Raw genomic sequence first — 23,060 nt, forward strand, 5'->3', positions numbered from 1 at the left:
ACTTCGATTGGATCTTTTACGCTGTGCTGTGGGAGATGCGGGTGGCCAAGTAGCCTTTGGTCTATTCGGAAGTCCAGGGGACGAACCTTTTCGTGAATCGCCAGTTTTCGAGAAGACCGGCGCTTCAAGCCCGTTGGTTGCCACGTGTAGCGCGCCTGTTGGCTACCCTGCCAAGTTGCATTTATGGCGGAATGACGTTGTGTCATCCCGATGCGACATGCCTGAGTAGAGGAAGGGTCGTTGTTTTTGGCGGGATTTTGTCTATAAGTAATGTGCGGCTAGCCCCTTGAAGGCCCCTTGAAGGTCTAGCGCCACCCGAGATCCCTGACATTCGGACCCCCGAACCGAGCCGCGACGACCCCAAGGCCACGGCTTAAACAGATGCCCCGCTGCATCATTTTGGTGCTAGAAGGAGGGCCCCGAAAGTCGAGGGATCATCCAACTGGCTTAGACGAGCTCACAGTTGAGGGGTCACACCTGATCGGAGCTCCGGGGGAAAGTCCCCCGCATGGAGATCTTCGAGACGAACACCCCGTCGTGACCGCAGAATGCTACTAGTGTCTGTCCAACGACCCGGGTCTGCTTCCACCCGAGTGCGCCCCCAGCGACCCCTTGCACGTGTCGCTCAAGGCCTTCCAGGACCTCGCTCATCAAGTCCGAGCGCTGACGGGTATAGTGCGAACCATTATCCCGCTCGGTGAACCCCCCTACGACCCGACCACCGCGGCAACGAGAGCCGCCCGCTCGGGCCCGCCCTGCCTCAGTCTCTTCCAAGCGAAGGCTCCATGTTTACCTGACCGCCTCTTGGCTCATGCCTGCCTGCGCCGAGCTCCTCGGCCATGCACTGCCGAGTCCATCTCAGGGCGGCTTGCCCACCTGGGTCACGTCCCTCGGCCACACTGCCGAGCCCACCTCAGCGCGGCCTGCCCTCCTGAGCGGCTTCCGCGCGGCCACAGTCTGCCTGCGCCGAACACCTCAGCCGCATGACCCTCGTGACCACGCCTGCGCGGCCAGCCTGCTTGCGTCGAGCTCCTCGGCCATACACTGCCGAGTCCATCTCAGGGCGGCTTGCCCATCTGGGTCACGTCCCTCGGCCGTAGCCCGCCTACGCCAAGCTTCTCGGCCATACGCTGCCGAGTTCACCTCAGCGCGGTCTGCCCGCCTGAGCGGTGTCCCTCGGCCACACCGCCGAGTTCACCCCACGGGCCTGCCCGCCTGTGTCGTGCTCCTCGGCTCATAGCCCGAGTCGCTCCAGTTCGACCTCCGACTTGCGACTCGCCAGCTTGGCTCATAGCCCGAGTCGCTCCAGTTCGATCTCCGACTTGCAACTCGCCGGCTCGGCCCATAACTCGAGACACGCCTACGCGGCCTGCCCGCCCGCGTCATATTCCTCGGCAACGTGTTGCCCGAGACCACCTCTGGTCAGCTTGCCCGACGGAGTTGTGCTCCTCGGCTGCGTGTCAACCGAGACACGCCCACGCGGTCTACCCGCCCGTGTCATGCTCCTCGGCTCATAGCCCGAGTCGCTCCAGTTCGACCTCCGACTTGCGACTCGCCGGGTTGGTTCATAGCCCGAGTCGCTCCAGTTCGACCTCCGACTTGCGAATCGTCGGGTTGGCTCATAGCCCGAGTCGCTCCAGTTCGACCTCCGACTTGTGACTCGCCGGCTCGGCCCATAACCCGAGACACACCAACACGGCCTGCCCGCATGCGTCGTGCTCCTCGGCCGCACGTCGTCTGAGACCACGACCTCTGCTCGGCTTCCCGATTGAGATGTGCTCATCGGTCGCACGTTGCCCAGGACCGAAGACACTCGCGCGGCCTGCCCGCCTGCGTTGTGCTCCTTGGCGCATAGCCTGAGTCGCTCCAGTTCGATCTCCGACTTGCGACTCGCCGGCTCAGACCATAGCCCGAGTCGCTCCAAGTCGATCTCCGACTTGCGACTCACCGGCCCAGACCATAGCCCGAGTCGCTCCAGGTCGATCTCCGACTTGCGACTCGCCGGCCTAGACCATAGCCCGAGTCGCTCCAGGTCGATCTCCGACTTGCGACTCGCCGGCTCAGACCATAGCCCGAGTCGCCCCAATTCGATCTCCGACTTGCGACTCGCCGGCTCAGACCATAGCCCGAGTCGCTCCAGTTCGATCTCCGACTTGCGACTCGCCAGCCCAGACCATAGCCCGAGTCGCTCCAGGTCGATCTCTGACTTGCGACTCACCGGCTCAGACCATAGCCCGAGTCGCCCTAGTTCGATCTCCGACTTGTGACTCGCCGGCTCAGACCATAGCCCGAGTCGCTCCAGTTCGATCTCCGACTTGCGACTCGCCGGCTCAGACCATGGCCCGAGTCGCTCCAGTTCGATCTCCGACTTGCGACTCGCCGGCCCAACCTGCCCGCCTGCGTCGTGCTCCTCGACCCCCTGCTGCCTGAGCTCACTGCGGCACGACTAGCCTTCCTTATTTTCTAAATCCGGACTCCGCCCCCGGTAACGAACCAGCAGCTGCTCTACGAGAACGAGCACTAAAAGCTGAAGCCACACCTCGGACCCCTCTTACAACAACAGCCGATGCGTGGCTCCCTTCAGGGGTGGGGAATATGATGAGGGAAATAATGGCGACAAGACTGGGGCTGACGTCACCTGTCCCAAATGACGCATCACGCCTCAGTACCTGGTCAAACGGACCAGAACGTCGACCGAGGCACATTAAACATTCTGCCCAGGCTCGGTCTCGCACGCCACGCCAGCGCCAGTGTCAGACACTACCTGCTCCTGCAAGGGGGCACATCAGGCACAATAAGCTTCCCTATAAATACCCTCGTATGCTAAGAGGGAAGGAGGACTAGAGACAAACTCACACACAACCCCTACAGGGGGGACAACCCCTACAGAGGAGACTCCAAACACTTCTTCATCTGAAACCCTCTCCACATCGCTAACTTGGCCGTCGGAGGGGTCGGGCTGAGCGCCTCGGCCCGACCTTTGTGCAGGTGCCAGACGGGGTCTACTCTTCCCGACGCTGCGACGACGCACTCCCCCGACTCGACGTCCCGACCGGACCGTCGAGACAGGCCACGGGAGACCACGAAGGATGCCACCCGAGATCCCCGACATTCGAACCCCCGAACCGAGCCGCGACAGCCCCGAGGCCACGGCTTAAACAGATGCCCCACCGCATCAATAATGATGGGAGAAAACTTACATACAACTATTTTGTTGGGAGAATTACCACATATGTTACAATCTCGTTTTCACATTTGAAACCTTGTATCCTTGTGAAATGGTTATTAGTTGGACTTAATAACATAAACAATATTCTAACATCTGGTGGTATGTTCGATTTTCAATATTTTGGATTCAATGGGTTTCCCAAACAAGGAACGCAAGAAAAGCCGAAAAAGACGAGTACCGAGCGCGAACTCGCCGGTGGTTGGATTGGCGATGAGACGAGCGTTCGGATCGCGGTCGCTGGAGGCGAGGAGATGGCCAGCGATGGCTCGGAGACGGCGTTGGGGAGCGGAATCCATCTCCAGGTTTGTTCGTCTTTGCCCTTCCTCTCTTCCTCTCACGACTCGATCTCGGGACACATTAAAATAACGATGGAATGCAATACAGCGCCGGAGATATTTTATTATTTAGATAGGACGGCTTCCCTTGCGCAGACGTCTAGTATTCGTGTCACCATCATCCGCACGCCATATCCGAACACTTTCCATGACAGCCTTTCTTCGGCAGGTTTCCTCACTTTTTACCATATCTTGCTGCAGCGAGTGTTTCCACCGGGACAACATGCTTGGAATTAGATCTGTGGTTTTTTATTTTAAATAAAGTTGATTAGTTTAAGAATCTAAAATTTTCTTTTATGAAAGTATTATTAAATATTTTTATTTAAAAAATTATTCTTCAAATTAAGAATATTATTTTTAAAAATTATTTTACCTAAAAAACCCTTACTGCTGGGTTTTAATCGAATATTTTTTTCTAATTGATTTTTATCTTACACGCTCCTTTTTCTTTTTTGCCACATTAATGAAAATATCTTTTAATTCTCTGTTAGTAATCTATCCCGAACCACATCATTGGTCACCTCTATCTCCTCCACGCTTTGCTCCCATATAAGTAATATCGCTAATTACCTTATTTCTCTTATCCTCCTTACCTTTTTCTCGTCTCCCATAGCCCTATGCTTTCATCCCGAAGAACAATCCAAAGAACCAATTGTGTATTATTGTCACCGGCATAATCAACCCTCTTATTGTGCTACTCTCCCACCCAAATCGTCCATTGTAGTAGCACGAATGGTGATGTCACACTAAATCTCTAAATCTCTTTTTTGTGATAAAAATAAGATTATAATAATTGTCATTAACATGATGTGCCCCCTTTGTTTGTGCCCTTTGCATTGGTACCATAGTTGATCATGAAAATGTTACATGCACCCTCATTTAGCTCATCTACTTTAACGTTTTCTATGCCACCATCAATCGATCCGGTTCCTCTGTGATATTTCTCCAATCCAACAAATCACATATGAAGAAGGATATTGCTATTATGCTCTTTACCTTATTTGTCTCTCGAAAAGGAGGTAACGAGTGACACCACTCAAAATGAGAATGGAGCGTGTGAGGCAACGGGGCAAGCGACATTATATAGAGAGAAAGAATAGAGGAATAAGAGGAGAAAGGGAAAGGGAGGAGAGGACGCATAGTATAACTAATGGTGAGAGCAAGGAGCAAATGCGATGAGTGATGCCGCTAAAGATAGATAGCTAACTGATGAAGGACGAAGGATAATTTTTGTTAAAATGATTAAAATTGGGCACCCCAAGTAAAAATAAATTAGGAGAGTGTAATTGGGCAAAAGTCCAATAGTATTTCTTTTTGGATAAAATATTTTTATTTTTAGAAAAAAATAATATATTTGATTTGGTACAAGTATAATATTTTCTATTATATATATTTTAATATTTTTAATGATAAGATTTCATCGTCCAAATATAATATTGAGAAGGTGAGACTTTTATCTGTGATTATTTTATGTTATCTTTAAATTATTATTTTTCTTCCATCTCTTTTGATTTATCTATTAAAAATCTAAATCATTTCTCCCTAGGATCCCTGCACTTAATCTTTTATTTATATATATATTTATTTTCCAAATTAGATGATCCTATGTAAGACACGAAAAGACGGTGAAAGACTTTCCTCCAACGAATTTGCTCGTTGACCTCCGGTGATTATTTTCTAGTTATCTTTAAATTAGAACTTTTCTTTCATCTCTTTTTATTTTTTGACCAAAACAAATATTTGTACTCGTCCAATATCTCCCAAAGTCAGCGCATTTTGTTCTGCTACTGAGCCTGCATTCTTTGGGGAAATGACGAGTCCGGTACCCGCGTAGTTAGACTTCAGATGTTCCTGAACTACGGTGGCTCATGGTTGACTGCACCTTCGGAACCTACGTTCGGTAAGCGTACCATTTTATGCGGACCACGTATTTAGTTAGCCACCTCATTGGACTTCGGATTAGGCTTATTTACTAGCTGTTTGTGTCGTGACAACGTACTCGGTGTCTCGAGTCCCACGTCCCATAGTCGTTCAACATAGCTGTTTGTTTCGGATCGATATTTTTTATGACTTTTATTTAATTTAGAAAATATTTGATTATTTTAAGTTGTTTATGTTAAGCATCGAGCCTTTTATTTTTTGGGTTAAGCGGAGCAATAAAACTTTTTTAAGTTTCAAAAATTGGCTGTCGAAAGAATTATATCTATCCATCAGGAAAAAGAAAATAAAATTGGGCGCACTTGAGGTCCTTCTGTTGTCTTTCTATTAGCACACTGGCTTAGACTTTCATCCTTTATGTGCATGGTTACTTACAGTCAATTATATGTATGTATGCTCTCTTTTAGGTGCATAATGAGAGAAGCAGAGACTACACTATTCAGGACACGGGTGTACCAATGATGTCCCAAGCTCCTGGTTTACCCACCACTTCTGGGTGGCAAGTTTATCCCCAGCCAACATCCACATACGTGGGCAGTGATTTTGGAGCTACAGGACAAGCAACAAATCCTCAGGGTCAAATGTTGACATGGAATTCTAGCACGTCAGGTGGAAGCTTTGTTTCAGAGCCTAACTTGTACCCAGGTCAAACCATTGCAACTGCTCCTGTTTCTCATTACCCAGTTTCAGCAAACACCTCCAGTGCTACTGCTGGGTCACTTCAAGCTTCACAGAACTCATCACCTTATGGTGTTATGTCGAATACAAGGCCTGCTTCTTCACCAACCACTCGACCTTTGTACTACAGTTCATAAGCTGCATCTTCTGACAATTCTCTAGGTCTGTTGCGTCTAGTATATTACTACTTGAATTTATATTTTAAAAGCGTCTAATTAAGAGTAAATGGTAGTTTTGTTTTGGTATCTTAGTAGTTTATCCTGAAATAAGCTATCGAGTTTGACGTGAACCAGTGTGCTTTAAACATTCTTAAATGTTTTATTTTTCATCCATTCTTTTTTTTCACCATGCAGTATTTTCGTCTTGGGCAATTAATCATATGTTATGTATTCCACATCAAGATAGTTTGACAAAATTGAGTTTCGAAGGTTTGTGGAGACATAATTTCTAGACATTTTTCCTTTCAAGTGGGTTCAGAGTTTTTTTTTTCTTTAAACAGTTGCCTTTTATGATAGAATTTTATGATATGCTTTGCATTAGTAATGTATTCCAAAGATCAAGCAGTAAATACAAGCATAAGGCACTTCCGCCTGAACTTTTACAATATCTTCTTTACTTCTGGTTATAAAGCCTTTTGAGTGCTATTGTTTACGGATATAAAATTCAAACATATCTGGAATTCCAGACATTGTTAGATAATGACCCCTTTTCATAATCTTTATAACTTTTTCTAGTGGCATACTAATAGATCATGAAGCAATGTTATTTTTAGTTGTGTGATGAGACATGCTCAGGGAAGTGACCAATTTCTTTAGAACAATATCCAACTGATAGTATGCAATAATTTCATCTCAGTGCTGGTTGAATAAACACTGGCCAAAACATGCCTTGCAGGTATCCAGACTCTCCCATCAGTGAAGTTGCCATGAGATTTATGATACTCTGCACCGGTCTGCTCTTTCTCGGCTTCACTCAAGCTATGGAACTTTGGAACTGCAGAAGATAGCCTACTGCTAGCTCTATAATTCAATTGTACAGGCTTTTGTGGTTTGATGTGGTGACTGGATCTACCTAGAAGAACATGTTATTTCTTGGGTTCTAAATGATTGAAGCCGCACTTCCAGCTTCAGAAAGATGTTTTCCCTTCATGTTCAAAGTCTATGGATGTGTCAATTGTCGATAACATTATCGATTTAAATCTGCGATCCAGATGAGTAGTTGCTTCTCGATTTGGCCTTTGATTCTTCTTGTAAGATTTCGAATAGTCGCAATCTTTTGATGATTTTAGATTTCGAGTCTCAATCATGCTCGAAATTAGGTTTGTTTTAATTGCTTGCGCATTGATAGATGTGACGATGATGACGACAAGAAGAAAAAGGAAGAATAATTAATCAAAGAAGCTGCCCTCCACAACTTTGATGAACTCCTTGAAATCGATCCTCCCGTCGTCGTTCTCGTCGTACGCCGCGATCATCCGTCGGCATGCCTCCAATGCCGCCCCCTCCGGGAAGCCCAGCTTGCAGAGAACACGATGCAGGTCCAGGGGCTCTATGACCCCGTCACCGTCATCATCGAAGACGGAGAACGCCTCCGCCACTTCCTCCAAGCTCGGCTCCTCCCCCTCGAACACGCCACGCAGCTCCTCGAGCTGCTCACCGTCCGCGCCGCAAGGCATGCCCGTAATGATCTCCATCACCGTCTCCACGTCTTCTCTGGTCAACTCGGGCGCCTCGCTACCGTCGGCCGAGTCGCCGGGTCTGAAACGATCGACGACCCCCGATGCGCACGGCGCTGGGTGCCGGAAGAGGAACCCCATGGATATCTTATTCTTCAGGACGACCCCCATGGAGATGGTCTTGTTGAAGAGGAGCACGATGGGCTCTGTGAGTGCGAGGGAGTGGTACGGTGCAGTTGGCAATGGTTTCTCCATGGTTTCCAGCGCTGAGGAGGAAGAAGACGCTGCTTCTTGGTCCAACCAATAACATGCATGGCGAATCGATGTGTATTTATGCGTGCAGGTGCGACTGTTTTCCTCTGGCACGTACGCAGCAGAGGCTGTCGACGCGGTGGCTAATCACAGAATCCAACAAAACTGGGCTGTCCTCGACAGCGAGGAAGAGATAGAGAGAGAGAGACGTGTCAAAATGTTGATGCCATCAATCAAACGGACGCACACAATACTTAGACGAATCTTTGCAGGTTCGTTGAAGAGAGATCCGGATTGGATCATCAGATAGCTGAGATAGATACTGTTCGTTCATGTTCTCAAAGATTACCACTGATACTTAGCTGAGACGAGGACTTCCTCGTAATGTTTGGCGGCGTTGTCCCAGCTCAGGTCCTGTGCCATCCCTCGCGTCTGCAGGCCCTTCCAATTCTCCTTCTGGTTCCTGTAGGTGTTGAGGCAGTTCCCCAGCGCATTGATCAGCTTGTTGGCCTCCGCCCGGTCGAACGTCCACCCGAACCCGCTCTCCCTGAAGGGATCGAACGGGATCACCGTGTCGCGAAGCCCGCCGACGGCGTGCACCACCGGGACCGTGCCGTACTTCATGGCGTACAGCTGGTTCAGCCCGCAGGGCTCGAACCGCGATGGCATGAGCAGGACGTCCGCCCCTGCGGTGATCCTGTGCGCCATCTTCACCGAGAACCCCACCCACGCCCTCACCTTGTTGTGGTGCTCCCTGTCGAACTTGCGCAGCATCTCCTCCAGGTCGGCCCGTCCGGTGCCCAGCATCACCAGCTGCGCGTCCTGCCCGACGATCCAAGGCATCGCACCCGCAATGAGGTCGACGCCCTTCTGGTGATCCAGCCGGCCGATGAATCCGATGAGGGGGACGTCCTCGCGGACAGGGAGGCCGAGCTCCTTCTGCAGCGCCGCCTTGCACTGTGGTTTCCCGGCTTGCAGAGTCTCAATGGAATAGTTTCTGTAGCCATCGGATTGCAGGTGAAGATCCAGCTCAGGGTTCCAGTCCACTGTGTCGATCCCGTTGACGATGCCTTGGAACTTCCAGTTGTTCTCGTTTATGATCTCATGGAGTCCCCACCCACCTTCGGATGTTGTGAGCTCCCATGCGTAGCCACGGCTGACGGTGATCACGCGGTCAGCAGTCTTGAGGCCGGCCGCGAAGATGTTGAAGTGGTCACCTCCCATCGGCTCATACAGCTTGAAGAGGTCCATGTGTTGATCGGGCAAGTCGACATGGAAGAAGTCCTCAACTGGACCACGACCCTGGACAAGACAAACAGGTAGAATGCAGACGATAAGGATTCCGAACTCGTAGTTTCCTAAGTTGTTTAGAATGATGCCATGAAACTTCTATGTCAGGATCAGATTCAAGCATTCTTCTCGGTAGAAAAAGAGAAGAGAAGATGAATGATTTTATCTTCATTTTGAGCGAAATGAATCTAAGATGTCTAAGACTCAATGTATCGGTAAAACTGAAAATTCTTTAGAGGAAGCAGAAGAGCAAGGTGATATCCTACAAGCTGATGGACTAGCAAAAGATGCAGATCTTGATTCTACTTATGATTCAGTCGAATCATCACTTATTATACAAGAATCTGAAAGGGGTACTGAAGATGAGAATGCTCAGAACCATACGGAAGCAAAATCTGATGGTGTAGATACAGAAGCAGATATTGAGGTAGAAAATGTGGATTCCCCTCCTCTGGCTGGAGCGAATGCCATGAATGTAATAGTAGTTTCCGCGGAATGTGCTCCTTGGTCAAAGACAGGTATTGATATTTTTAGTATTTTCGTATTTTCCGATTGATCTTTTGCTGTATTTTTACTCTTACCTCTCAAGTACTGAAAATTTGTTGTATCAAGTCTATGCTCCACAATTGGTAATGAAGTGAATGACTGTTGTTTGGGTTTATAAAGTGTTATTATGATATTTAAATAAGATTCACTGACATTTATCATTTTTAACTTCAACAGGAGGGCTTGGAGATGTAGCTGGGACTCTGCCAAAAGCTTTGGCTAGGAGAGGGCACCGGGTTATGGTATTTCTCCTTTCCCTTTTGTCGATTAATTTCTGTTTGAACCTCAAATCTCACGTTAATGTTGGTGGTGACTCTAGCTATTCCACAGAAAGGTAAATTGGAATAGCAATTCAAATCATAAAACTGCAATTACAATGTGCAGGTTTACCAAACTAGAATAATGTTAGTCCAAAAGTTGCTTCCTTAATATTGCTATTGCATAGCCAGTTCAATCTTTCTTTTGTAAATTATAGGTTGTTTCCCCAAGGTATGCCAATTATCCTGAATCCAAAGATATAGGTGTTCGCAAATATTACAAGGCTGATGGGCAGGTCTGTATCTGCTGTTTCATGTCATGGTGTTTAGATTTAGCTATAAATACATACTTATCCAGTTGATGTTATATTATGGGATGCAGGATCTGGAAGTAAATTATTTTCATGCTTATATTGATCGTGTGGATTTTGTATTTATCGACAGTCCAGTTTTCCGTCATCTAGAGAACAACATTTATGGGGGAGACCGGCTGGTAAAAGTTTTTTGCAATTTTAACACCTGTAAATTAGTCAATCCAGTTTATTCACTTTTTGTTACTTCATTTTTTTGTGCACTGAAAATACAGAAATGACCTTCTACAAGTTATTTATATTGTCTTTCGCTAATTAATGCAGGAAATCTTGAAACGGATGGTATTGTTATGCAAGGTAGCTGTAGAGGTATCTCCTTTGTCCTAAACAACATATTCAACTATCCATGATGTACATAACAGAATATGTCAGTATTAGAAATTCGTAGTGAGCATTTGTCTAAGATTAATGCAGGAAGGGACTTCCAACATGATTTCTAGTGTGAAAAATATAGTCATGTCGGTGGCCGCTTCAGTGCTGCTTTGAGTTAGTACTTGATAGTCCTTGAGGTGCTTAACTCAATTGCAAATGCCAATTCCCAACCCTTTTTCCCACTTCTTTTTTCTGGTTCTGTATCTTTGTTTCCTAGTTCATACAGATGTCTTATGACTGAAATTAGCATTGTACAGTGTTGTCTTAGGTCTAAAATTTCATTACAGTACCAGTAGCAGGACCCGTTCAGAGGGGTAGGTATCGGTCAGTATCAAAACATTCAGTGTGTATATATATATATATATATATATATATATATATATATATATATATATATATATATATATATATATATATATATATATATATATATATATATATTAAAAATTGGATTGAATACGATATGTAACCGGGCAGTACTAGCATAGAGGTATCCAATCAGATCGGTATGTTACACTCAGTATACCATACATCTAATTCTATGGTTCTGCATACTAATTGTCGATGGAGAACTGACTGTGACTTTGGTATCAACGAACCTTAACAAAACAATTTACTGTTTAAAAATTTTGGAGTTTCATACAATTTCTGATTCTTGATCGATGTTTTAAAAGATGTAAGATATCTCTGTGCAGGTGAAATTATTTAATAGGCCAAGTTTATATTAGAAAAAAGGCCTAGTTGTTAAACTCATTTCCATTTATTAGGCTTAGGAAATTAAGAACAAGGCCACTGACATATATGGTTTTCTTTGATACCTTATGTTTTTTTGCTATTATGATAGAGTCAGTGGAACTTTGTGCAAGGATTTACCTTACGTTAAACACACAATGGTAGTTACTCTCCAATGTTGGTCCTCTGCCAATTAACAGATATTAAATCATAATACTTTTGTTTAATCATCTAAGTTTTTTAGAAAATTGATGGAGTAATCGAGTGGTTGTTTCATATAATTCCCTGAATTTTAACCATTGGCTAGTTTCTCTTTTTCTTTTGCCTTATAATTCTTCTAAAATCAAAAGTTATTGTGAATTATAATCTATTAGGATTTATCAGTATTCTGGCTTTCATGATAAGCAAACCAGTTTTGTTGTGAAGCAGATAAATTTGCATACCACTCATGTTATATTTCTTCGCAAGTCTGTAGTCGGTGTATAACCAAACACTTAATTCTATTCGAACAATAAGATTTAGTTTTATGGTAAGTATCCTTTTTCTGTGGATATACCTTGTATTTTTCATTCACAACTTGTTAAACATATGTCATTGTTTCGAGTTTAGACTGATACAATTGCAGGTTCCGTGGCATGTTCCATGTGGCGGCTTATGCTATGGAGACGGAAATTTAATTTTCATTGCGAACGATTGGCACACATCACTTCTGCCTGTGTATCTGAAAGCATGCTACCGCGACAATGGCTTGATGAAGTATGCCAGGTCCATCTTGGTGATCCACAACATATCTCACCAGGTTAGCTCTCTCGCATTTTATGCTGCATCTATTAGGTTAAACTTCTGTTAAATTCTCTCTTCATTTAGAAGTTCAATTTGCTGAGTTCAGTAGCCTGTGAGATCCTCAGAACTGCTCAAAGACTGTTAAATTTGCCAAGACGATATCTGCAAGTTTGCAGTTCTCTCACTTACCTTATCAGTAAACCAAACACTTTCTGAATATTTCTCACGTCACTGAATCAATGATCCAATTATGCTTGCATGAATTCCTACAGCTGCATTGTATTTCTTGAAGTTTAGGTTGCATGATGCCCCTGGCCATATTGTTTTTGTGTGACCTGAAGATATTGATCATATGTTGTACTTAATTTTTCATGAGTCTATCATGGTTTTTCCCAAACCTTGTTATAATTGCATGACATTTGAAGCACTCTGTTTTATTAGAAACCTTCTTTACATCCTTCTCTTTTGCATCAAATGAATGTTTGTCTTCTTAAACTCTTTTTGAGCAATCAAAACATCTCCACTTTTAATTTCTTTTCTCCCCCATTTTTGTTGAAGTTGCTTCATTTCAAACTTGCAAAGATTTCTGAGTTACCACCACCAAAGAAAAATCATTTCGCTCAAAATGAAGATAAAATCATTCATCTTCTCTTCTCTTTTTCTACCGAGAAGAATGCTTGAATCTGATCCTGACATAGAAGTTTCATGGCATCATTCTAAACAACTTAGGAAACTACGAGTTCGGAATCCTTATCGTCTGCATTCTACCTGTTTGTCTTGTCCAGGGTCGTGGTCCAGTTGAGGACTTCTTCCATGTCGACTTGCCCGATCAACACATGGACCTCTTCAAGCTGTATGAGCCGATGGGAGGTGACCACTTCAACATCTTCGCGGCCGGCCTCAAGACTGCTGACCGCGTGATCACCGTCAGCCGTGGCTACGCATGGGAGCTCACAACATCCGAAGGTGGGTGGGGACTCCATGAGATCATAAACGAGAACAACTGGAAGTTCCAAGGCATCGTCAACGGGATCGACACAGTGGACTGGAACCCTGAGCTGGATCTTCACCTGCAATCCGATGGCTACAGAAACTATTCCATTGAGACTCTGCAAGCCGGGAAACCACAGTGCAAGGCGGCGCTGCAGAAGGAGCTCGGCCTCCCTGTCCGCGAGGACGTCCCCCTCATCGGATTCATCGGCCGGCTGGATCACCAGAAGGGCGTCGACCTCATTGCGGGTGCGATGCCTTGGATCGTCGGGCAGGACTTGCAGCTGGTGATGCTGGGCACCGGGCGGGCCGACCTGGAGGAGATGCTGCGCAAGTTCGACAGGGAGCACCACAACAAGGTGAGGGCGTGGGTGGGGTTCTCGGTGAAGATGGCGCACAGGATCACCGCAGGGGCGGACGTCCTGCTCATGCCATCGCGGTTCGAGCCCTGCGGGCTGAACCAGCTGTACGCCATGAAGTACGGCACGGTCCCGGTGGTGCACGCCGTCGGCGGGCTTCGCGACACGGTGATCCCGTTCGATCCCTTCAGGGAGAGCGGGTTCGGGTGGACGTTCGACCGGGCGGAGGCCAACAAGCTGATCAATGCGCTGGGGAACTGCCTCAACACCTACAGGAACCAGAAGGAGAATTGGAAGGGCCTGCAGACGCGAGGGATGGCACAGGACCTGAGCTGGGACAACGCCGCCAAACATTACGAGGAAGTCCTCGTCTCAGCTAAGTATCAGTGGTGATCTTTGAGAACATGAACGAACAGTATCTATCTCAGCTATCTGATGATCCAATCCGGATCTCTCTTCAACGAACCTGCAAAGATTCGTCTAAGTATTGTGTGCGTCCGTTTGATTGATGGCATCAACATTTTGACACGTCTCTCTCTCTCTATCTCTTCCTCGCTGTCGAGGACAGCCCAGTTTTGTTGGATTCTGTGATTAGCCACCGCGTCGTAGTCTCTGCTGCGTACGTGCCAGAGGAAAACAGTCGCACCTGCACGCATAAATACACATCGATTCGCCATGCATGTTATTGGTTGGACCAAGAAGCAGCGTCTTCTTCCTCCTCAGCGCTGGAAACCATGGAGAAACCATTGCCAACTGCACCGTACCACTCCCTCGCACTCACAGAGCCCATCGTGCTCCTCTTCAACAAGACCATCTCCATGGGGGTCGTCCTGAAGAATAAGATATCCATGGGGTTCCTCTTCCGGCACCCAGCGCCGTGCGCATCGGGGGTCGTCGATCGTGTCAGACCCGGCGACTCGGCCGACGGTAGCGAGGCGCCCGAGTTGACCAGAGAAGACGTGGAGACGGTGATGGAGATCATTACGGGCATGCCTTGCGGCGCGGACGGTGAGTAGCTCGAGGAGCTGCGTGGCGTGTTCGAGGGGGAGGAGCCGAGCTTGGAGGAAGTGGCGGAGGCGTTCTCCGTCTTCGATGATGACGGTGACGGGGTCATAGAGCCCCTGGACCTGCATCGTGTTCTCTGCAAGCTGGGCTTCCCGGAGGGGGCGGCATTGGAGGCATGCCGACGGATGATCGCGGCGTACGACGAGAACGACGACGGGAGGATCGATTTCAAGGAGTTCATCAAAGTTATGGAGTGATAAGCAGATAAGATTTCCTCAAAGCAGTTAGGAAATCTCTCAGCAGTTGAGAAGCAGATAAAATTTCCTCAAGGCAGTTGAGAAATCTCTCAGGAGTTGAGAAAAATTCTCCATGCTGAATGTGTATAACCTCCCTACTGAGTGTGTATAAATGGCTGTCAAGAACTCACTATCAAAATGTATTAGGCAATTATATCTTATACATTTCATAGTTTCTTCTACAATTTCTATCTTTCTATCTTCTTCGCTTAATTTCTATCATGGTATCAGAGCTGTAATAGGTGGTCCGGGCAACTTATCATCACGCTTCAAGTACGTCTCATAGTCGATCAACTTATAATAAAGTTCTTCGAATGATATTGGTGAGTCACGTGCCCGAAGTGCTGCTGTCAGTTCTTTGTACTCGCCTCCTAAGCCATTGAGGGTATGGATTAGGACTTCTTCATCGCTGAGAGAATGACCTATCAAAGCTAAATCATCGATGATAACTTTGATATTTTGTAGATAATCAGCAATAGTACTTCCCTCTTGTTTCATTTTCATCAGATTGGAGAAAAGTCCGAGCATGCGAGTACGCGAGCGATTTGCCAAAGTTGTTTGTAATTTGCACCATGCTTCTGCAGCAGTCGTACATGAGGATATCAGCGGGGCAATGGATCCAGCAACGGAAGCTTGAATAGCTTGGAGGATGAGGCGATCTTGACGTAACCATAGTTGGTGGGCTGGATTTGGCACTGGATTGGGTTCGCCTGGGATGTTGATCATTTCAGGTGGACACTGGAGAGAGCCATCAACGTAACCTAAGAGATCATAGCCAAACAAAAGATTAGAAAGTTGTGCCCACCAAGATGCGTAGTTGCCGCCTTTGGATAATTTGAAGGGAATGAGTGCTGCAGCATTGATGGTGATAAGACTTTGAGAAGTGCTCAGAGTCCTTGCAGAAATAGGGACAGGAATATCGGAAGAGGAAAATGAAGACATCCCAGATATTTTGTGGCGGGTCAAGTGATCTTTATAGAAGATGTAAAGATATAGGAGGAAGGGAGGAGGAGAAAAGCAGATCGATGCGCTGCAGAGTAGGCTGCAGCGCGATGAACTGCAGTGATGGGCGAGCAATCTGCAGCAAGAAAGGCAGCGATGGCTGTGGCGGGAGGTAGATGATGAAGACGTCAGATGTAGAAGAGTAGCTGTATGCAACGCCGAAGAGGGCTGCTGCTTCTTCCAGAGGCACTGGTAGGCTGCAGCGATTCAGAGTGCAGGAGAGATTGTTGCCGCGAGGTGGAAGAAATCTCTGCAGCTTGCAGTATTGGAGTTTGGTGGCCGGAAGAGCAGCGGAGTTTTCAGCGGAAGACTTCGGTTGGCAAGGGAGTAGCAGCCGACGGTAGAAACAAAGGCCGTGACTGTGCTTCCTTTAGGATCTGATATTAGCAGCCACAAGTGCTGCAGTAGGCTGCAGCGAATGGCTACGGCTGAGGGGCGAAGGCGTCGCCACGAGAGGGATGGTTGGACTCCGGAGAAGAGGGCTTGCTCTAGGCAAACTGCTCTGATACCATGATAGAAATAATAGAAGATAAGAATAATAATTGAAGAAGCTTTATTGTAGAAATGAAATAGCTTTAGCTTGAATCTATTAACATGTTCCCTCTCCTATTTATACAAATTAGGAGGAAGGATTTCCCTAATTTAAGTAATTCCTTCTTTTGACAAGTTTCGTTTTTATATCATTTTTGTAGATTATTTTACTAAGTACACATGGTTATATCCTCTCCATCATAAGTCTGATGTTTCTACTGTATTTACTAACTTTCGAAAGTTGGTCGAGAATTTTTTTTCAATCTTCCATTAAAACAGTTTACTCTGATGGTGGAGGCGAATATCAAGCCCTCACATCCTGTCTCTCTGCTTGTGGTATACAACACCTCAAGTCACCCCCACATACTCCCCAATTAGTTGGTTCTGCCGAACGCAAACATCGGCATATCGTTGAAACTGGTCTCTCCCTTCTACATCAAGCATCCATGCCACCATCTTTTTGGTCAGTAGCTTTTCAAACTGCAGTTTATCTCATTAATCGTATGCTCACTCCAGTCTTACAATACCAGTCACCATTTGAAAAATTATTCCACAAACTTCCAAACCTTCATAAACTCAGAGTTTTTGGCTGTTTATGTTATCCATGGCTCCGTCCCTATGCGTCACATAAGCTAACACCACGATCTAAGCCTTGCACTTTTATAGGCTACTCTCTTGAACATAATGCTTTTCGATGCTATGAACCCCAAACTAAAAAGGTCTTTATATCACGTCATGTTATCTTTGAGGAGTCTATCTTTCCTTTTCAAAATAATCCTACCATGCAAACTACTCCGATAAACATACATCACTGGAATATCCCTCCGATCTCATCACACGAACCTCCAATGACACCGTCCAGTCCTTACTCTCAAGATTCACATACTACTATTACTCCAGTTCAACAGCTTCTCACTCCCTCTATTCCTCCACTCCCTTCCTCACAAGTTTCCCCTATTAATGAAGTCATACCCTCGGCAACATTGCCACTGGCTTTACCTTCTCCTAGATCTAGTGACATTGTTGTGCCGACGGTTGACCTAGTCCATGACAGTGACTCGCCCTCGGCTATACCACCAACACAATCTACCACTTCCACCCCCCCTAGACATCCAATGACAACACGCTCCAAAAGTGGTATTTTCAAACCACGTCAAGTCCTTGACTTACATGCTATAACAAATTCCTCCACTGAGGCCAGTGAACCCACTACAATCACTCAAGCTCAAAAATCTTCTCACTGGCGTAAAGCCATGTGTGACGAATATGATGCTCTCCTCCATAACTCTACATGGACCTTAGTACCCTTTCATCACGCACAAAATATCATCGGGTGTAAATGGGTCTTTCGAATTAAGCGGAACCCAGACGGATCCATTGCCAGATACAAAGCACGTCTAGTCGCCAAAGGGTTTCATCAACGACCTGGTGTCGACTTCACAGAGACATTTATTCCCGTTGTTAAACCCACAACAATCCGTCTTATCCTGAGTTTGGCTATCTCAAAGGGCTGGCACATACGACAATTGGATGTTAACAATGCCTTTTTACAGGGGTCACTTACTGAAGATGTCTTTATGCAACAACCTCCTGGTTTCGTTCATCCTCAATATCCGAGGCATGTCTGCAAACTTCAAAAAGCTATTTATGGACTTCGTCAAGCTCCAAGGGCTTGGTATAACGAGCTTGGCTCGTTTTTGACCTCAATTGGCTTCATCAATTCAAAGTCTGATACCTCGTTATTCATTTGTCAGCATAATGGAAGCATAATATATCTTTTAGTATATGTGGATGATATTATTGTCACAGGAAATGATCCTTTGAAGACTCAGGCATTTCTAAAGCACTTGGCCGATCGATTCTCCCTCAAAGATCTAGGAACTTTAAGCTACTTTCTGGGAGTGGAAGCAACATTTACATCTTCAGGTCTCTTCCTATCACAAAGAAAGTATATTCAAGATTTATTATCAAAGGCAAACATGTAGGATGCGAAAGAGGTTACAACTCCTCTCTCTACCAGTGAATCACTTAAATTATGTGATGGAAGTCCTACTACAGATTCGACTCAGTATCGACAAGTCCTTGGCTCCTTACAGTACTTGGCTCTCACCCGTCCAGATATTTCATTTGCCGTCAATAAGTTATCGCAATTCATGCATCGACCATCTACTACGCATTGGTCTGCGGTCAAACGAATTTTGCGGTATCTTAAAGGGACTCTTAATCATGGCATTTTTCTTCGCAAAAATACTTCACTCCATCTCCATGCCTTTGCTGATGCTGATTGGGCAGGGAACTTTGATGATAGAACATCTACGTCCGGATACATTATCTTCCTTGGAGCTACTCCAATCAGTTGGAGTTCTAAAAAACATAAGACGGTTGCACGATCTACAACTGAAGCTGAATACCGTGCCGTCGCCACCGCCGCTGCTGAACTCAATTGGGTCACAAATTTGCTCAAGGAACTTAACGTCAACTCCACGGTTATTCCTACAATATATTGTGATAATATTGGAGCTACTTATTTATGTGCCAATCCAGTGTTCCATTCCCGCATGAAACACATAGCCATCGACTTCCATTTTGTGCGAGATCAAGTTGCCAGACATCAACTCCGAGTTTCTCATGTACATACAGCAGATCAACTAGCCGACTCACTCACAAAGACTCTCGCCCGTAAACTATTTTCATCTCATCGGTCCAAGATCGGCATCTTTGATGGAAGCTCAATCTTGCGGGGGCATGATAAGCAGATAAGATTTCCTCAAAGCAGTTGAGGAAATCTCTCAGCAGTTGAGAAGCAGATAAGATTTCCTCAAGGCAGTTGAGAAATCTCTCAGGAGAAAAATCCTCCATGCTGAATGTGTATAACCTCCCTAAGTGTGTATAAATGGCTGTCAAGAACTCACTATCAAAATGTATTAGGCAATTATATCTTATACATTTCATAGTTTCTTCTACAATTTCTATCTTTCTATCTTCTTCGCTTAATTTCTATCATGGTATCAGAGCTGTAATAGGTGGTCCGGGCAACTTATCATCACGCTTCAAGTACGTCTCATAGTCGATCAACTTATCATAAAGTTCTTAGAATGATATTGGTGAGTCACATGCCCGAAGTGCTGCTGTCAGTTCTTTGTACTCGCCTCCTAAGCCATTGAGGGTATGGATTAGGACTTCTTCATCACTGAGAGAATGACCTATCAAAGCTAAATCATCGATGATAACTTTGATATTTTGTAGATAATCAGCAATAGTACTTCCCTCTTGTTTCATTTTCATCAGATTGGAGAGAAGTCCGAGCATGCGAGTACGCGAGCGATTTGCCAAAGTTGTTTGTAATTTGCACCATGCTTCTGCAGCAGTCGTACATGAGGATATCAGCGGGGCAATGGATCCAGCAACGGAAGCTTGAATAGCTTGGAGGATGAGGCGATCTTGACGTAACCATAGTTGGTGGGCTGGATTTGGCACTGGATTGGGTTCGCCTGGGATGTTGATCATTTCAGGTGGACACTGGAGAGAGCCATCAACGTAACCTAAGAGATCATAGCCAAATAAAAGATTAGAAAGTTGTGCCCGCCAAGATGCGTAGTTGCCGCCTTTGGATAATTTGAAGGGAATGAGTGCTGCAGCATTGATGGTGATAAGACTTTGAGAAGTGCTCAGAGTCCTTGCAGAAATAGGGACAGGAATATCGGAAGAGGAAAATGAAGACATCACAAATTTGCTCAAGGAACTTAACGTCAACTCCACGGTTATTCCTACAATATATTGTGATAATATTGGAACTACTTATTTATGTGCCAATCCAGTGTTCCATTCCCGCATGAAACACATAGCCATCGACTTCCATTTTGTGCGAGATCAAGTTGCCAGACATCAACTCTGAGTTTCTCATGTACATACAGCAGATCAACTAGCCGACTCACTCACAAAGCCTCTCGCCCGTAAACTATTTTCATCTCATCGGTCCAAGATCGGCATCCTTGATGGAAGCTCAATCTTGCGGGGACATGATAAGCAGATAAGATTTCCTCATTGAGGAAATCTCTCAGCAGTTGAGAAGCAGATAAGATTTCCTCAAGGCAGTTGAGAAATCTCTCAGCAGTTGAGAAAAATCCTCCATGCTGAATGTGTATAACCTCCCTACTGAGTGTGTATAAATGGCTGTCAAGAACTCACTATCAAAATGTATTAGGCAATTATATCTTATACATTTCATAGTTTCTTCTACAATTTCTATTTTTCTATCTTCTTCGCTTAATTTCTATCATGGAGGGCAGCTTCTTTGATTAATTATTCTTCCTTTTTCTTCTTGTCGTCATCATCGTCACATCTATCAATGCGCAAGCAATTAAAACAAACCTAATTTCGAGCATGATTGAGACTCGAAATCTAAAATCATCAAAAGATTGCGACTATTCGAAATCTTACAAGAAGAATCAAAGGCCAAATCGAGAAGCAACTACTCATCTGGATCGCAGATTTAAATCGATAATGTTATCGACAATTGACACATCCATAGACTTTCAACATGAAGGGAAAACATCTTTCTGAAGCTGGAAGTGCGGCTTCAATCATTTAGAACCCAAGAAATAACATGTTCTTCTAGGTAGATCCAGTCACCACATCAAACCACAAAAGCCTGTACAATTGAATTATAGAGCTAGCAGTAGGCTATCTTCTGCAGTTCCAAAGTTCCATAGCTTGAGTGAAGCCGAGAAAGAGCAGACCGGTGCAGAGTATCATAAATCTCATGGCAACTTCACTGATGGGAGAGTCTGGATACCTGCAAGGCATGTTTTGGCCAGTGTTTATTCAACCAGCACTGAGATGAAATTATTGCATACTATCAGTTGGATATTGTTCTAAAGAAATTGGTCACTTCCCTGAGCATGTCTCATCACACAACTAAAAATAACATTGCTTCATGATCTATTAGTATGCCACTAGAAAAAGTTATAAAGATTATGAAAAGGGGTCATTATCTAACAATGTCTGGAATTCCAGATATGTTTGAATTTTATATCCGTAAACAATAGCACTCAAAAGGCTTTATAACCAGAAGTAAAGAAGATATTGTAAAAGTTCAGGCGGAAGTGCCTTATGCTTGTATTTACTGCTTGATCTTTGGAATACATTACTAATGCAAAGCATATCATAAAATTCTATCATAAAAGGCAACTGTTTAAAGAAAAAAAAAACTCTGAACCCACTTGAAAGGAAAAATGTCTAGAAATTATGTCTCCACAAACCTTCGAAACTCAATTTTGTCAAACTATCTTGATGTGGAATACATAACATATGATTAATTGCCCAAGACGAAAATACTGCATGGTGAAAAAAAAGAATGGATGAAAAATAAAACATTTAAGAATGTTTAAAGCACACTGGTTCACGTCAAACTCGATAGCTTATTTCAGGATAAACTACTAAGATACCAAAACAAAACTACCATTTACTCTTAATTAGACACTTTTAAAATATAAATTCAAGTAGTAATATACTAGACGCAACAGACCTAGAGAATTGTCAGAAGATGCAGCTTATGAACTGTAGTACAAAGGTCGAGTGGTTGGTGAAGAAGCAGGCCTTGTATTCGACATAACACCATAAGGTGATGAGTTCTGTGAAGCTTGAAGTGACCCAGCAGTAGCACTGGAGGTGTTTGCTGAAACTGGGTAATGAGAAACAGGAGCAGTTGCAATGGTTTGACCTGGGTACAAGTTAGGCTCTGAAACAAAGCTTCCACCTGACGTGCTAGAATTCCATGTCAACATTTGACCCTGAGGATTTGTTGCTTGTCCTGTAGCTCCAAAATCACTGCCCACGTATGTGGATGTTGGCTGGGGATAAACTTGCCACCCAGAAGTGGTGGGTAAACCAGGAGCTTGGGACATCATTGGTACACCCGTGTCCTGAATAGTGTAGTCTCTGCTTCTCTCATTATGCACCTAAAAGAGAGCATACATACATATAATTGACTGTAAGTAACCATGCACATAAAGGATGAAAGTCTAAGCCAGTGTGCTAATAGAAAGACAACAGAAGGACCTCAAGTGCGCACAATTTTATTTTCTTTTTCCTGATGGATAGATATAATTCTTTCGACAGCCAATTTTTGAAACTTCAAAAAGTTTTATTGCTCCGCTTAACCCAAAAAATTATATACTGCACCGCAGCCTTCCTGTGCCGAGCTCCTCGGCCATACACTGCCGAGCTCCCCCTAGAGCGGCCTGCCCGCCTGAGCGGTGTCCCTCGGCGTAGCCTGCACCGAGCTTCTCGGTCACACACTGCCGAGTCCACCTCAGCGCGGCCCGCCCGCTTGAATTGTGTCTCTCGACCCAAGCCACTTCCCTTGCCATGCACTGCTCGACTCCACCTCACGTGGCCTGACCGCCCACGTCGTGCCA

The 23,060-nt window shown here is 45.3% G+C and overlaps 4 protein-coding genes across 4 annotated transcripts; 2 read left to right on the plus strand and 2 right to left on the minus strand.

The window, feature by feature from the left end:
- Window positions 1-7,567: 7,567 nt before the first annotated feature.
- Window positions 7,568-8,110, minus strand: LOC135680400 (probable calcium-binding protein CML46). Its single transcript, XM_065194281.1, has one exon. The coding sequence runs from the start codon at window positions 8,108-8,110 to the stop codon at window positions 7,568-7,570; it is 543 nt and encodes a 180-aa protein (XP_065050353.1).
- A 320-nt stretch (window positions 8,111-8,430) lies between these two features.
- Window positions 8,431-9,421, minus strand: LOC135588184 (granule-bound starch synthase 2, chloroplastic/amyloplastic-like). Its single transcript, XM_065080174.1, has one exon. The coding sequence runs from the start codon at window positions 9,356-9,358 to the stop codon at window positions 8,453-8,455; it is 906 nt and encodes a 301-aa protein (XP_064936246.1). The 5' UTR covers window positions 9,359-9,421; the 3' UTR covers window positions 8,431-8,452.
- A 3,803-nt stretch (window positions 9,422-13,224) lies between these two features.
- On the plus strand, window positions 13,225-14,296 carry LOC135588183 (granule-bound starch synthase 2, chloroplastic/amyloplastic-like). The gene has a single exon (XM_065080173.1). The coding sequence runs from the start codon at window positions 13,295-13,297 to the stop codon at window positions 14,198-14,200; it is 906 nt and encodes a 301-aa protein (XP_064936245.1). The 5' UTR covers window positions 13,225-13,294; the 3' UTR covers window positions 14,201-14,296.
- A 245-nt stretch (window positions 14,297-14,541) lies between these two features.
- Window positions 14,542-15,069, plus strand: LOC135680401 (probable calcium-binding protein CML46). Its single transcript, XM_065194282.1, has 2 exons — window positions 14,542-14,775; window positions 14,824-15,069. Exons 1-2 carry the CDS (start codon window positions 14,542-14,544, stop codon window positions 15,067-15,069), a joined length of 480 nt encoding a protein of 159 aa, XP_065050354.1.
- The last annotated feature ends 7,991 nt before the right edge of the window (window positions 15,070-23,060 follow it).

This window comes from Musa acuminata, chromosome BXJ1-8, assembly GCF_036884655.1.
Source record: "Musa acuminata AAA Group cultivar baxijiao chromosome BXJ1-8, Cavendish_Baxijiao_AAA, whole genome shotgun sequence".
NCBI classification, from domain to species: domain Eukaryota; kingdom Viridiplantae; phylum Streptophyta; class Magnoliopsida; order Zingiberales; family Musaceae; genus Musa; species Musa acuminata.

What these genes read in the sequence shown, in the direction of transcription:
- LOC135680400 (XM_065194281.1), bottom strand. Translation starts at nt 8,110, where the DNA reads ATGGAGAAACCATTGCCAACTGCACCGTACCACTCCCTCGCACTCACA.
- LOC135588184 (XM_065080174.1), bottom strand. Translation starts at nt 9,358, where the DNA reads ATGGACCTCTTCAAGCTGTATGAGCCGATGGGAGGTGACCACTTCAAC.
- LOC135588183 (XM_065080173.1), top strand. Translation starts at nt 13,295, where the DNA reads ATGGACCTCTTCAAGCTGTATGAGCCGATGGGAGGTGACCACTTCAAC.
- LOC135680401 (XM_065194282.1), top strand. Translation starts at nt 14,542, where the DNA reads ATGGAGAAACCATTGCCAACTGCACCGTACCACTCCCTCGCACTCACA. An exon ending in CCAGAGAAGACGTGGAGACG is followed by an intron (nt 14,776 to 14,823) that starts GTGATGGAGATC and finishes GACGGTGAGTAG; the next exon opens with CTCGAGGAGCTGCGTGGCGT.